At 44.6% G+C, this 14,892-nt stretch overlaps 1 protein-coding gene across 1 annotated transcript in view; it reads left to right on the plus strand.

Moving 5' to 3' along the window:
• The window catches only part of SCAR (wiskott-Aldrich syndrome protein family member 3 SCAR), a 30,171-nt gene that overhangs the window by 3,788 nt on the left and 11,491 nt on the right, over window positions 1-14,892 (plus strand). Inside the window, exons 4-6 of the mRNA XM_050171641.2 lie at window positions 3,826-3,979; window positions 6,989-7,103; window positions 9,936-9,962. Coding sequence (XP_050027598.1) covers window positions 3,826-3,979; window positions 6,989-7,103; window positions 9,936-9,962 — 296 coding nt within the window. The remainder of the gene's footprint in view (window positions 1-3,825; window positions 3,980-6,988; window positions 7,104-9,935; window positions 9,963-14,892) is intronic.

Below are 14,892 nucleotides of genomic sequence, written 5' to 3' on the forward strand. Positions count from 1 at the left end.
AGCGTGGTCAAAGATTGGGTAGATTGTCTTATGAGAAACTAAACAAATGCTAGGGGATTGAAATTATGTCATCATATAGTATGTTGCTTTGTTTTCTTTTTATTCTCGTGTTTGTTTACTGCTCCTTTATTGTCGAGTATCTACATTATGCTCAGAAGTGCATTAAAATGAGTTTTGCATTCATTTATTTGTAAACATTGTGTAATGTGAACTCATTTGATACATTTTGTTTGATTCGGTGAAGGCTGTGTTGGGTACACTTCTGCAGAGAGCATAAGTTTTGCATGGCAGAAAATAAAGAGCTTGCAGGTGCTATTGCATTAGTCCAACACGATGATGTAGGCACCACACCGACAACTGACAATCTTATTGGCAGAGCTGCTCGTCATACAGGGCTGAATTGACACAGTTGACAAGATGTCCCTTAGTCTCTGCTTTTCCTTTCATTGCGCACGTGGTGTTGCATTTTTATGCTAAAAGGCAGCAAAAAAAAAATTACCATATTTATCCATGCAAAGTACCATAATTTTTTCTTCTGAATCTTGGCAGGGTGCGGCTCTTGCGCAAGTCAAGCATATTACTAACTGCAAAAAGGGCGGATGGCATCGTGAACGGTGTAAAAAGATAATGGAAACGCTAGCTATGCGTTACTCACGCACATTTACTCAAGATTCAGCACCACTGACCAAGCTTCGCTTTATTATTGAACACTCCAGCTCACGACATTGCTTCCATTGTCACTGAAGCATCCATTGTGCAAATGCATGCCTTGTGGCAGGTAACTTGGCAGAACTGTTCTTAAAGCGTTAGCTTTTTTCATCTCGTTGCTCAGTTTCGTGCCATTGGCGCTGTCGTAAGTGAGAGAGATGTGCAGCAGAGAGATGTGCACATGATGCCGCGTTGCCCAGTTTCATGTGGCTGGGGCCTTTCACAGGCACAGAGAGCTTCCATTGGTTCAGAAGGTGCTTCCATTGGTTTAGTTGCATACGGTGACGTGTTCGCTTCCACCAATGAGAGAGGACAGTTTGGTCACGGTGATGCAAAGCTTTGTCTCCTGGTTCCCTGGCGCACCTAACAGATGGTGTGGCCTTGCGCACATCACTGGCGGCTAAGCCCACCGATTGCACGTGCTGTACTGCCAGTGACCTCATTTCTTCTTAGACATTTCATCGTAATAATGCTGTCATTCAATTTTCATTACGACGCCGTTGTCACTGTGTCGTCGTCATACAGCCATGGTCGTGCATTTGTTGCCATATTGTCATGATTCCGTAGTTGTCCTTCTAACACCGTCATTCCAGCTCTGTCATCAGATTCTCGTTATGGCGTCATCGTCATGCCATCGTTGTCATACAGTCGTCATTATATCATCGACATCACTTCAGAATTGTCATTGCACCTTCATCATACAATCGTCATGCCATTGTTGACGTGCCGTCGCCATTGTACTGCCTTCGGCTGCCCCAGTGTATGCTTAAAAAACCAGCGAACATTGGAGATGAGCATAGTAGTTTATACGAGAGCATTATAAAACATCCCCATGCTGAAATTTCATGGACGAAGCAGGGCCTTGAGACCCACAAGTGATTCGGTGAGAATTTACGTCACACTCGTAACTGTCCTGTGAGCTATTTTTTATCTCTAAAGTAAGGGGCATAGGTCTTAAATGAGTAAGTACACTATTTGCATGTCTTATCCTTAAGTCTTTGGCTCTTGTAGTTATGCTTGGAAAGATTTTGTTCGTTTGTTTTAATCAGTGCCTTAGGAGCATGCACACTTAGATACATACAGCACTTTTAACTTTTTTTATTGGGATAGCATTAAGGGCGCCGTGTCGCAGAAAATCTGGCGCCAGCGTTGGCGACCAGCGAGCGAAAATTGCCGTATATATTTAGGTGCATGTACATGCCACGCCTTGCTATATGACATGCAGTATATGTGGGTTATATTGCCACACCATTCTATCACTAAAGTTGCTCATACCGTGTCTTACATTATTGACAAATTTATTCCTAGGAATTTTGAGAATGACAGCCCGCAAACAAATGTCATGAAGCGAAACACTGACAGTGCATGCCTTTTATGTTAGATCTTCTCTGGCTGAAATATTAAAAGTGTGAAACAATAACAGAAACCTAAAAATTGTGTAATTTTTTTGGCATGGCTTTGCACTACCTCCCGCATCAGCCCGCTCAAGAAGCTGTGTTTCTATGAGAAAGCTCGCCTTAGTGCATAGCGTTCACTTCCAGCGTTTTTTGGTAAACATTACAGTTCCATAAGCTGCAGTTACTGGGAAGCGTGAGGAGCAGTCGGGGATCTTTGAATGCTATTGCGTTTTAAAGTCGAAGCTTAAGCGTCCACAAAGTTTTGTCTTTTCCTCACCCTTCAAAGAGCAGAGGGGAGCAGTACTGCACAAGATAGTGTGAATATGTGTAGTCAATAAAGGCAGTACAGCAACACCTGAGCTTTGCTGTGTGGGCAAAGTTCTTGTGACACCAGTGTCATTTAGTGAGAGAAACAAGGTGAAATGAAGGGTTACATTTTTTGTTAGTAGCAACCATATGAAGCTTACTGTCTAGACTATTAGACGAAGGAAAGTGTAGAAGAATATAACTTTTTTTTTTTATTGAAATGTAGAATTATTGAGTAAAAGGGAAATGGGACATACCTGGCAACACTCCCAAATTTTTCATAACGTTTTAGAATTTAGTCTCATTCTATGAAGTTATGAATGTTGCATCAAGTTTTCAAAGAGGGATTCTGGTCGCCAAACGATCTCGCTCGTTGGACTTTGTACCTTCCATTGGAAGCTTTCGGATGGTAAAAGGATGCCAGAGGAGGTAGCCATTGCAAGCAAGTTTTATTCAGACAAGTGCTGTAAGGAAGCAAAATCGGCACCAGCAAAGTCACTATAATCTAAATAGGCTGCTTTACTTAGTCCCTGCAGTCCCATGTTTGCTGCAGCTTGTGGCAGGTTGTTCTAAAGGTAAATCATCATTAATAAAGTGCATATCTGTCCCACTAAAGGTGTCTGCTCAGGGCTGGCTTTTAGAAGGAATGAGTGCTATTCCTTCTGGTTTGGTACAGTGCCAGGAATGACATTTCTGTTACTGAACTAAACTCGCTGTCTTTGCACAGTTCCGAGAGCACTGTTGGCTAAATACTTCCACACTTCTAGCACCAGGTCTCACGAAATCTTGTGAAAGTTAAACAATCACTGAAAGTGATTAATCGAGAATACTGCCCCCGAGAAACATAGCGGGCTCCTCTATGTAAGTCCTTAACTATAAGTTCTTCACTGTAAGTTCTATGTAAGTTCTTTGTTTACTATGGTCGCTGGTGTGAAATTTATCACATTTCTGTTTCAATCTATTGCTTGATAGCTCACATGTGGGGATTTGAAGTATTAAAAAAGCATTCTTTTTACAACTAGTGACTATTTGATTCTATTTATGGCTCAAATAGGGCAGTGTCTGGTTTGCAACTTCGAAGCTTTACATATTTGCACACTCGTGTGCACTACATAAACTCTGGGAGTTTTTGTCACTGCCACTTTTGGCCGTGGCAGCGGATGTCCTTTCAGACACAGAGGTCAAGTGGTAGTATGTCAGCTTACCAAGAAACTTGTCAGTTTACTTTCATATACTCACTCAAGTCGTCAAGGCTGCTGGTGTTGAGGCCCCTGCAATGGCAACGTGGCATTCTGAAGCCAGCCAAACGAGCTTCCGCTTGCTACCATAGCCTGCCTCATTTGTGCGTGGTGTTCTTTCTAGTTTGTGCACATCATATTGACTTTGTTGCCCTGTTTTGTTTTTTCTCGTGCAGTGTCGCTGCAAGATATACACATGCGCAAGGCATTCCGCAGTTCCATAGTGTATGACCAGCAGGTGGTGTGTCGAGGGACCATGCCAGCAGGCATGCTCGAGATGTACCAAGCATGCGACAAGCCACCGCCCCTGGACAAGCTGAATCCATACAGGTGTGCTTACTTTCTTGGGGTCCATGCTTGTGACAGGTGCTTAACCAAATTCGCATGAAATCTGTAAATCTGCAAGGTGCAAGAAGATACTTAAAAGAGAAATGTAAATGTAACACAAAGGTGGAGAAAAAAAATCCAGTGCCTTTCCACTCTGTGAAGAAGAATGACCGGCAAAGCTGTGTATGTGGGCCCCTTAATGGCGACGGGTCGGCCCGGCATTGCACTATCCTCAGGATCGGCTCACATATGGATTAATGCCTGCTTCACTTCTGGCGTGGGTTGGCCTGGCATCGTACCATCTTCAGAATCAGCCTACGTATGGCGAATGCTTAACGTCTGCTTCACCTTTGCCATGGGTCAGCCCGGCACTGCACTATCTTTGGGATTTTTTTCTACACGCGGACACGATAGTGAGGAAAGTAGCCCTTAACAGTATCGCTGTAAAAAAGATAAGACAAACAACCTCATTGGGTTTGTGAAAAAGAAAGCGTTGCAGTCATTGAATGAAAATTTGTTCGGGTGCGGAAATCAAAGCCAGTAGCCACACCATTTTGGGCCAGTTGCTCTACTGACTGAACTAACCTGGGGAGGTATTCTGTAAGAGTCCACCTAGCGGACATGTCCATTGCGTCTGCTGCTAAAGTGCTGATTGGCTGTGGCGCCTCGCTGCCACGGATGCGAAGCCCAGCCCAGGCAATCAGAACTTCAACAGCAGACAAAATGGACATGTCCACTAGGTGGGCTCTTAGAGAATACCTCCCAAGAAGGTTAATATACAGTGAAGCCTCATTAAACCGTACTTGGTCGCAGCTCTGGAAAAGTATGTACTTAACGGTAGTACTGCTTAACTGAAAGAGTCCGAGATCACCCACTTACCTGTCAAAAACGGAACTTAGAGTGTTATGAAAGGGCAAAAAACATACAGTATTCATTTACTATGTGCGACAAAAGTCTTATTTTTTTTTGATGCCGTGGTGGCCTAGCAGTGACGACAGTGGCCACAAACTCATTTAAGCTGTGAGCCAGCTTTTCCGCCAGCCCCCTCTTCTTGGCAAACACCTGCATGAGGCTGACATAATGTGCAGCTTCTGCCACTGTTGGGCCTGAATCGCCCGTGCTGTCGCTTTCCGTGTTGTCCTCATCACTGTTAGGCGACACTTCGGCAACAACAGAGACAACGATGGCTTTGTCAGACATGTCTGGAGAAGTCTGAACTTTGCTGTCGACGTCTCTGAACTCGGTGAAAGAAAATGCCTTCTGTAGCACCACACCGCTCCAGCACTTCAGTGAGCAGGGTTACACAAGCTTGGTTGACGGCATCAGAAGACTGGTGAACGGTGTCGCTAGCATCCTCTGTGTCAGCTGCACACATTGTAAAGCCAGCGCACTTGAAGCAGTTCTGCGCTATCGCCGATTCAGCCTGCTGCCACGAGTATTCCAGCAGGTGAATTGTGCCCAGCAGGCCAATTGCAAAAAAACCTTGCCACACTCAAGGGCTAGAAGAATTCTGTGGAGCAGATTCTTTTTGTAGAGCTGTTTCACAGCCCGAATAACACCTTGGTCGAAGGCCTGGGCAATCGCTGTGGTATTAGGAGGCAGGAACACCAATTCACAGCCGCAAGGTTATCAAGCGCGACGGCTGCGCCGATGCATTATCCGAGATAACAACACTTCTGTTCTTCGACGCAAAACGACGGTCGATGAGGCGCATGTACTCCTCAAAAAGTTCTGCAGTCACCCACGGTTTCGTGTTGTTGTGGTAGACGAGTCCAGGCGGCCATCGGGCGCCTTTGAAACATCTCGGCTTAGCTGGCTTCCCAATCACGAGAAGTGGAATTTTTCCAGTTCCTGACATAATTGCTCTGAACGCAACACAAGTCTTGTCGTTGGCATGCTTGCCGCCGGTACATGTATTACCTTTAAACTCAAGCGTCTTGTTTGCCAGCAGCTTTTAAGAATAGGGCAGACTCATCCACGTTGAAGATATTGCTGGGTGCGTAGTCCATCAAGATGCGCCTCAGCTGACCATTTTGCCGTTGTTCTGTGCCATCTACGTCACCAGTGGCACCTTTTCCTGAAACTGTTCTCGTGTTTATGCCGTGCCTAGACTTAAACCTCGCCAGCCAGCTATTGCTGCATACAAAGTCATCGTGGTTCATCTGCAAAGCGAAGACCAGGGCCTTCTCCACAAGTAGGCGTCCACTAACAGGCAGGATTTTCGACCGCGCTGCTTTTAACCTCTTCACCATCGCCTCCTCCACATCAGGAAAAGTCGAACCTCGTAGCTGACATCTTTTCATGGTCGCAGCAATGCTGTAAGGTAGCTTTCCTTTGCATTCCGAGTGCCACACACCGTAGCCAGAGGTAGATCCCTCTCATGGGTCAGCGCAGACTTCTTCGTTCCACATTCAAAAGCACGAACTATGTCCAATTTTTCTTGTATGCTAAGCACCTGGTGTTTTGTTCGAGCTTCGGCATGACATGAGTGCTGGCTTGTACGACGCCACAGTGCTCTCTCATAGAATAAAGAACACTCTCTGGCAAGGTGCCAAAATTATGTTAATGTTGACGTGGTTTTACCCTTCCACGTGCCCTCTGAATTTGCGCTTTGAGGCCGTTCTGATCTCTGTGGCTTCTTGTTCTGCCGGGCCGTCGATGGGGACGACATACCGCCGTGATTGCGCAACAAAAAGTGGAAACACTACTTGTGAACCGATACGTATGCAATAAGTTTGTACGGTTTATGCGGATACAAGATGCATTATGCTCAATGGCTGCTGAGTCAGGGATATGACTTTACTACATTTAAAAAGAAACTACTGTTTAAGCAAGTACGGTTTAATGAGGTGTTACTGTACATATGGCAGGGCAAGGGCAGTAGCTAGTTGACATGCTTTGACAAGTTCTGTGGTTTTTAGGAGACACCTTCGCAATGATTTTTTTGCTTCTGTGTGTCATTTGTGGTTGGCAGAGCAGCGTGGGAGCAAAGGAATGATGTTTTCGTTACAGGGATGATGGAAAAGATGGTCTCAAGTCATACACAGACCCCGGCTATTTCTTTGAGCTCTGGAGGCGGGAAATGCTCAAGGACACAGAAAGGATAATGCTTGACAGGGGCAAGAAAGTGAGTGCTTCATTGCTTTTTGATTGTTTGTTTTGTGATCTCGAGATTTATGTTTTTACTTTGCGATTGAAGCGCTATACAAAGTATGTATCTTGTGATAAGGGCAGAACAAAAGGGAAATATGAATTTTTATCACATATTGTTGTAATAGTTTCTCCGCAACATCCAACTTATTATACAGTGCAGTCCACTTATAACGATACCACATATAACGATATATCGGTTATAACGATGGGTCGACATAAGAGTGTCATATTATGCATTAGGTCTATGGGGAAAAAAACCATTTATAACGATAGGTTATTCACCGCATATCGGATATAACGATCAAAATTTTGCAGTCTGGACGGCGTTTTCCGTGCCATATAATCGTAACGTTTGCGTTGCTTAGTTCCCTGAAGCGAACGATGTCGAGACGAGGCGATGTTTACCTCCGTAAGTTCGTATCTGCCGCTATTACCGCGCAGCGCGTCTCGCCCCGCCCGCGCACGAGTAGGCGCAGCCAACGTTGGCGCAGCGCGCCACAAGATGGCGCTAGCTGCTTCATGCGCGTCGGCCACAGTCGCTCCGAAAGAGAGAGAAAGAAAAAAAGAAGCGACAAGCAAAGCGGCGCGGTGGCGCCCGTCCCGCGTCTCTCTCGCTAGCAGGCTGACGCCACCGAAGCAGCGTGCAACCAACGGTTCAACCCAGTTCGAAGATGGCGCCGACAAAGCGCAAAGCTGTGTCGCTTGACACGAAGATGGATATTTTGCAGGACTCTCGATGCGGCTTTAAGGTGAGCGCCCTCGTGAAGAAGTATGAGCTCGTCCAGTTAACGATATCAACCATCTTGAAAACCGGGAGCACCGCGATTGTGAAGGCAGGAGCTATCAGCGGCCATTCTGATCAGCGGAAAAGGGGTTAGAGACCCTTTGTACGCCGATGTTGAAGAGGCGCTTTACCAGTGGTTCATCACCAATTGCTTCAAGAAGACGGGCTTTGTGCGTAAGGACGAACTTCCCCAACCTGCTGAGACCGACCCGGTGGAAGTCGCTGACATAACCGAGCTCTGGGAGCTCGTTCCTACTGGTGACACAGGTGGTGTGTCGAAGGAGGAGTTTTTGACTGCAGACAGTGCTGCCTCGTTCTGCGATGAGATCACCGACGAGGCGATCGCCGAAGATGTGCTGTCTCGACAGACGCAAAGTTGTGCGACGGTGGCGATGGCATCAGCAACAGTGACAACGAGATCGACAGTGGCTCCTTGACCCCGACCACGATGTCCACGCAAAGTGCACTGTCGTCGATCGACTCCTTAATTGATTTTATGCATGCTAAAGGATTGCCGCCAGTGTTCGCGCAGCAGCTGGAATCCATGCACACCGCGGTTGTGAAGCTGAAGCTGCCGCAAAAGCAAGTGCAGATTTCGGACTATTTCGGCGCGCCTAATCCTTGACACGGTCATTGGCGCTAGAAATAAAGTTTGTTTTTTACGGCCTACTGTATACATCATCTATTCTTTAGAGCAAGTAGCGAATTCGAGTTCAGAGCTGCAAAGGTAAAGAGCGCAAACGCGTTTAAAATTTTTTTTTTTTTTGGTAACTGCAGTCCAGATATAGCGATCATCGGTTATAACGATCATATTTTTCGTCTTTCTCGATATCGTTATAAGTGGACTGCACTGTAGCGACGTGGGCACAACATGCATGGCTTTTAATATGTTTCAGGTGCGTACAAACAAGTGAATTGTGGATTTCAACTTTTTTAGAGACTCTGACATGTCATCATGTCAGCAGGGCAGGGATGTACGGTGAAGCTGGTTTGTGTGTTCAATCTTAGCCTAGCTGTAAAACTTTTTTAAGCGGTAAAAGCACCTAGAGGAAGGTGTTATGGGGCTAACTGCTACTAGCACTTGATTTGAAAATTACTCAGTGAGAATACAAGAGAGTGCAGACAATAAATTTGTAAGCATTTGGGTTGGGTACTTGCGGAATGATTAGATAGCAAATATAGATTGATGTCTACAAGAAACTTCAAAGGATGAACGTGCAAGTGTGAAAAAAGTTTACAGTGTTGGAAGTAGATATGTAAATAAAAACAGCGCAGGAGAAAGTGACATTGTGTAGTCATCAGTTGTGTTGGCTCTAACAAAACTGACTTTTACTGCATTTTTTAATGGAAAAGGTTGAAAGATATAGTAATTCCATCATATTTGCATGGTATATACGGTACGGTATGGGCACATTCTCAGCACTCGCCTTTTTATTCCACGGCATGACACTTTGCAACTAGCTTTCAAGGCACAGAACAACTACTATACATCTGTCTTATAACAAGATGCCTTGGGCATATTGGCATATTCTTGTTTGGTCTAATGTGTCTGAAGTTGCCTGCTCCAGAGCCAGAAATTATCTCCCTAGAACATGCTTTTTTTTTGTGCTGTGACAGCAGCTTACAGTCATTCTCGTGACAGCTTGCTACTGGGATGTCAAAATTGCCAAATCTTAGGCCAGTCCAAGATGTGCCAAGATGGGCCAAACCATTCATATCCAAGCTTTTCCATGGCTGTCGCAGTAGCCTTTAAGAAAGTCACATAAATGGTGATGCCATATTCTTTTATTTAGGGAGTTCGCACGTGTGTGTCGTGTGTGCATGTGTGAAAGAACAGAGCTTGGCATTTCTAGCACTAATTCACTGGCACGTACACTCAAACATGCTAAGCTTGCCCTAATTCTCGTGACACTAAAACTTTGTCGTCCTCTTGAAATGCTTTGCCGCCTTCGTGTACTCAATACTTCCCTTTCTTTTTGCTATGCTTTTACTTCTGGCTTGGCCTTCCGCTTGTCATCACAGCTGGTGCATTCAAAGGACGGAGCTGAGGTGAGTGTAACTCGCCATGTCTTTTTCTGCACATTGCTTCCCACAGCTTTAACCTTTCTCATCTGTGTCTGAACCATGGCTTGAACCTGCAGTACGAATGTTTGGTCTAATCTATGTGTTTGGACTGTGATTTTTGGTATTTACCCCTGAGTGTCATGGGTGAAGTGAGTGATGGTGTGTATTTAATGTGAATGCCTACTGACTTGCGATTTCTTAATTTAACTGTAAATATCTGCTTTATTTAAAATTATTTGATGTTTCAAGTCCGAAAATGAGTTGCACCGCCTTGTTTTTTTTTCTTAATAAAGTGTGGGAACCATTCAGCGCCTAAATACAGCAGAATTATAGGTAAGCTTAACTGTGATTGAATTAAAGGAAATTGACGAGACACCTCTGATGTGCTGCAACGATTTATAGTGCTAAAGAATTCATAGGTGCAGAAATATCAGAGTGAATTAATACTAGTAGCTTTAAAATAATTTGAATTTCTGGTAGGGGGGTGCGAATATACGAAAATTTCAAGTATTATTGAATATTATATTTTAATATTCATGTTCGATTTGAAAACTAGGTGTTTCAAGATTTTCGAATATTCAGTTAAATACGAATATTCGCAACAAATCGAACATAATGCTGGCCGTGCGAGAGCAAACATGGTTCTTGGCGTTTATTTCTGTCTGATCTAAGGAAGCGTGTCTGATCTTGGGCTGAATTTTGTGATAATTTCATGCTGCTGGCAAATTCCACCTGTAAAATACGCTTAACCACTGGACGTCTAATACCCGCCCACACGGGCACCCGCAAGCTCCGTTGACATGAAACTCCCTAATTGAGATTTGCAACAATGGAGTTGCGGCCATGCTACACCGCACGTTGCGAACTTTTGACGAGTGCCACATGGGGCAGAAACGGCGCTGCTGCGCTTACTTTCGCGTGCAACTGCTTACACATACAGTCGCCAATAAAGATAGTTTCTTTTAATGCAGTATGTAACCTAATAAAATCACAGCGAGGGAGTTTGCTGTATGTTACTCCAAGACTTGTTTTCCAAGCATTGTGAAGTTGAAAGCGATGCTGGCCACACTGTGCTATTGCTTTCGTGTGCGGGGTCACATTGTTCGACCGGTGCGCTTCAAGTTGTGATTCTGTGTTGTACAGTAAAAGCTCGTTAATTCGAACCGCAAGGAGAAGCCGCTTCAGTTCGAACTAACGAAAGTGAGGGAGAACAACAGTACACTGCGATTTGGAAGCACTAGGGCATGTCAGAAATTTGGCGTGTCAAAAAGGGATGGCGCGTGCCGCGGGCACACGCCATCTTCAAGTCGAAGCTCTGGGTCCGACTGTGCCACACCACTGACGTCCCCTGAAACGAACGTTAACCGAGGCTTAAAACCATCGCAAGGAATCGCGACGGCCGATACTTCCTAAGCTGAAAACAGATGTGCACAACCGATGAAGCTGCAGAGACAAAGACGCTGAACATGTGATGGTGGCAAAGGCCCTGATTCATCGATCCTTGATTGCAAGCACAGCTGCGACGCACTTGATTCGCTGTGTTTTGGTGCTTGCAGCGCCATCTGCCGCACAACATTAGCAGCTACACAAGATTTGCAAAGCCTCTGAGATTCGCAACGAGCAAGAAGTCTCGGAGGTTACGTAGAACATAGAGGTGGCAGCCGCCGCTGCCTTCTGGCTGACCCCGTGCCGGTTAGATTTTTTCAGATATTGCCTTCTCTCTCCGTTCCGGAGTCGACGCGGTCTTGTGCGTATACAGTAGGCGCGTTTCTCTTCCCGTGTGCCAGGCGCCAAGCCGCCGGCACGGTGGCACGTAATTAGAATTATTCATGGCGGAACCTTCTCCTGTTCAAATTAACAGGCTTTTTATACGTAGACTTCTTTGGAGTTTGTCCGGACCAAATCGTACAGTTAGAATTATCCATGAATTCGAATTATCGAAGTCAAATTAACGAGCTTTTACTGTATAATCATGCACATGTTCGTGGTGAGCTTGCCTGCTTCCAGATGAGTGACAATGTGGATAAACAAACCAAATGGCAGAACGACGTCTACCCATGTGGCATAGCAAAGCATATAAGAGGGTACAGACGCTATGTCCTTAAAAACAAATTAAAACTCCCATTATGTGGCGTGTAAAGGCAAAAAGAAAATTCTAAAATTTGTAAGTGAGCCAGTTAGACGATTGTATTAGTGTGGTTTTCTTCGCAGCTGTAGCTATCTGGGAACGAGAGTACTCCATTTAACTTCCTTGGCGCAATGGAGACCGTGTGACATGGGCAGCTCCCTTGATATAAAGACGAAGGAGTTAAATGGAGCTTGCGTGTGCCCGTGTGACAGGGCTGTAAGCTTTGCAGGAAAGCCAGCCTCCTAGTAGCAAGGGACACGGGTTTGGGAACAACTAAGGAGCACTCTTTTGCAGGTCCCACCCCCAATCCTGAGCTTATTGCTTGACAGCAAATTCAATCAGTGACGACTGGTAGAGTTGATATGCCTCTGAATTTACGGGAAACTGATGCGGTATAATAAGGCACAGGTTATTGTTGAAAAGAAAGGTGTTACAATTAATGCATTCTGCCGGTGCTAACATATGGGGCAGAAACTTGGAGGTTGACAAAGAAGCTCGAGAACAAGTTAAGGACCGCGCAAAGAGCGATAGAACGAAGAATGTTAGGCGTAACATTAATAGACTGGTAGTAAGTGGTGTGGATCAGAGAGCAAACGGTGATAGCCGACATTCTAATTGACATTAAGAGAAAGGAATGGAGCTGGGCAGGTGATGTAGTGTGTAGGATAGATAACAAGACACCATTAGAGTTACAAAATGGGTGCCAAGAGAAGGAAAGTGCAGTCAAGCACGGCACAAAACTAGGTGGGGTGATGAAATTAGGAAATATGCAGGCGGAAGTTGGAATCAGTTGACGCAGGACAGGAGTAATTGGATATCGCAGAGAGAGGCCTTCGTCCTGCAGTGGACATAAAATAGGTTGACGGTGGTGATCACGAGAACAGACAACTAGCAGAAATTAAATTTTCCAAAGCTAACATAAGCCAAATACACAATCTTTTAGTTTAACGGTTAATAATTTAATTTTTTTACAAATGACAATGTACTGTAATTGCAATGTTCCAAAATGTTGGAATAGACCAACTTGCTAATAAATGCATGTGCATATGATTATTCGATGTTCAATGCTAAGTATTCGTATTTGATTCATATTTGGGAATTTTGATATTCACACACCCCTAATTTCTGACTTTCAACAGTTAGAGGTATTATCACATAATAAGGAAAAAGCAAAATCTCTGCATTGGTGTTTGCATGATCTGTGCACATACCACTAGAATTGTTGTACTTGCTACCATTAGTACCAGTCAAACCCATAATACCATATGACAGTCGAACCCATTTATAATAACATTGTTTTAAAAAATATACCCGATATAACAATTAGCAGCAGATGCACCATCAACTGTTGTTTGTGTTCTGCGGTAAAATAACCCGTTTACTATGATGTTCCCATGTGGTGTTATCGGTTATCACTCGGCTTGCGCACCTCTCTCCCATCTCCCTTCTACCTCTTCGACGTAGGTGAGAGCGGTGGAAGGGAGACAGGTGTTGAACGCAGCATGCAGGATGTGCGGCACAAAGGCAGGGGTGACGAAGTGGCTTGCACTTTCTTTTCCTTTCCTGAATTTCGCAGTTCTTTTATTTTCTGTGCAGACACCCATTAGCAAGATTTTATTGTTTTATGGCTGCTACAATAGCCGACGGGTTTTTCGGACTTCAAAAATTTTGACGTGATGGATGTTCCAGACTTCATAAATGCATCATCAGGGTTCCCATAGAGCTAATGCATTTTGGCGACCGATTTTTTTCGACAAATTTAGGCCCCAAAGTTATATTTTCCAGACTAAATTGCTCATTCCGAGCCACGCTACCCGATCTTGGAGGCCGCCATGTTGGATTATCCACTGGCTTGGCTTCTAGTGGCCTGCTCTATAGCCTCCAAGATTGGGAGGCACACGCCATCAATAGAGAGCGCGCGCCATCCTGCGGTCTCGGATGCCATGCCTGCTCTTCCTTAGCTGTCAAAACGCTCCAAGGGATAGCACTTTTTCTTTTTTTGGTCAGCACTATTGTCATAATGACTTAATGCGGGATCAGTTGTTTCTTTTTCTGTATATTTTTCTGTTTTGGTGGTTATGTTGTTTGTGGTGTGCTTACAGAGCAAGTGTGTCTTGGAGACGTTGCATCTTTATGTGTGTTTATTTGTGTGATAGTGCCACCGCCTGTGCCTTAGTGTGTGCCTAGCGTGATCGAAGTAACGTGGCCCGTTTCTTCGACCTCCATGACGGTCTGTACTAATGGAGATTGCCAACGTGGTTTACACTCTTGTCAACTGTATACGAAGCAGAGATGTCACCCATGCGCAAATCCAAGCAAATCTGATCACCTCCAAGCATAGTATGAATAAGAACATTATTAGAGATTTTTTAAGCCACTCTAAGCTTAATAAATTTTATTTTTCGGGGTGAACGAGTTTTTCAGACTATTTCTCAGTCCCCGCTAGATCCGGAAAATCGTTTGGCGACTGGAATGCGCTATAGGAACATTGTAGTTAGCGACATCTGCTCATTATTGCATGTGAGTATCATTAAAACCAGTAAGGCTATAAGCGGTTTCAATTGCATTTCTTTCCAATTTAAATGTTTTTCCCTTCTGCTTTTTCGTGCAACCTAGTTATAACAATAGTGTTTTCTTGGCACTTGAATATTGTTATATGTGGGTTCAACGGTAACAAGTTTCATTTTTGCATGGCCGAAGTAGGTACTCATTCATGCTCTGCAGCATTTCTGCTGGCCAATCCTGTTAGTGTTCACTGACACCTGACGAATGCAAGGTTAATGCTTG

Source organism: Dermacentor andersoni, chromosome 6 (assembly GCF_023375885.2).
Source record: "Dermacentor andersoni chromosome 6, qqDerAnde1_hic_scaffold, whole genome shotgun sequence".
NCBI lineage: Eukaryota > Metazoa > Arthropoda > Arachnida > Ixodida > Ixodidae > Dermacentor > Dermacentor andersoni.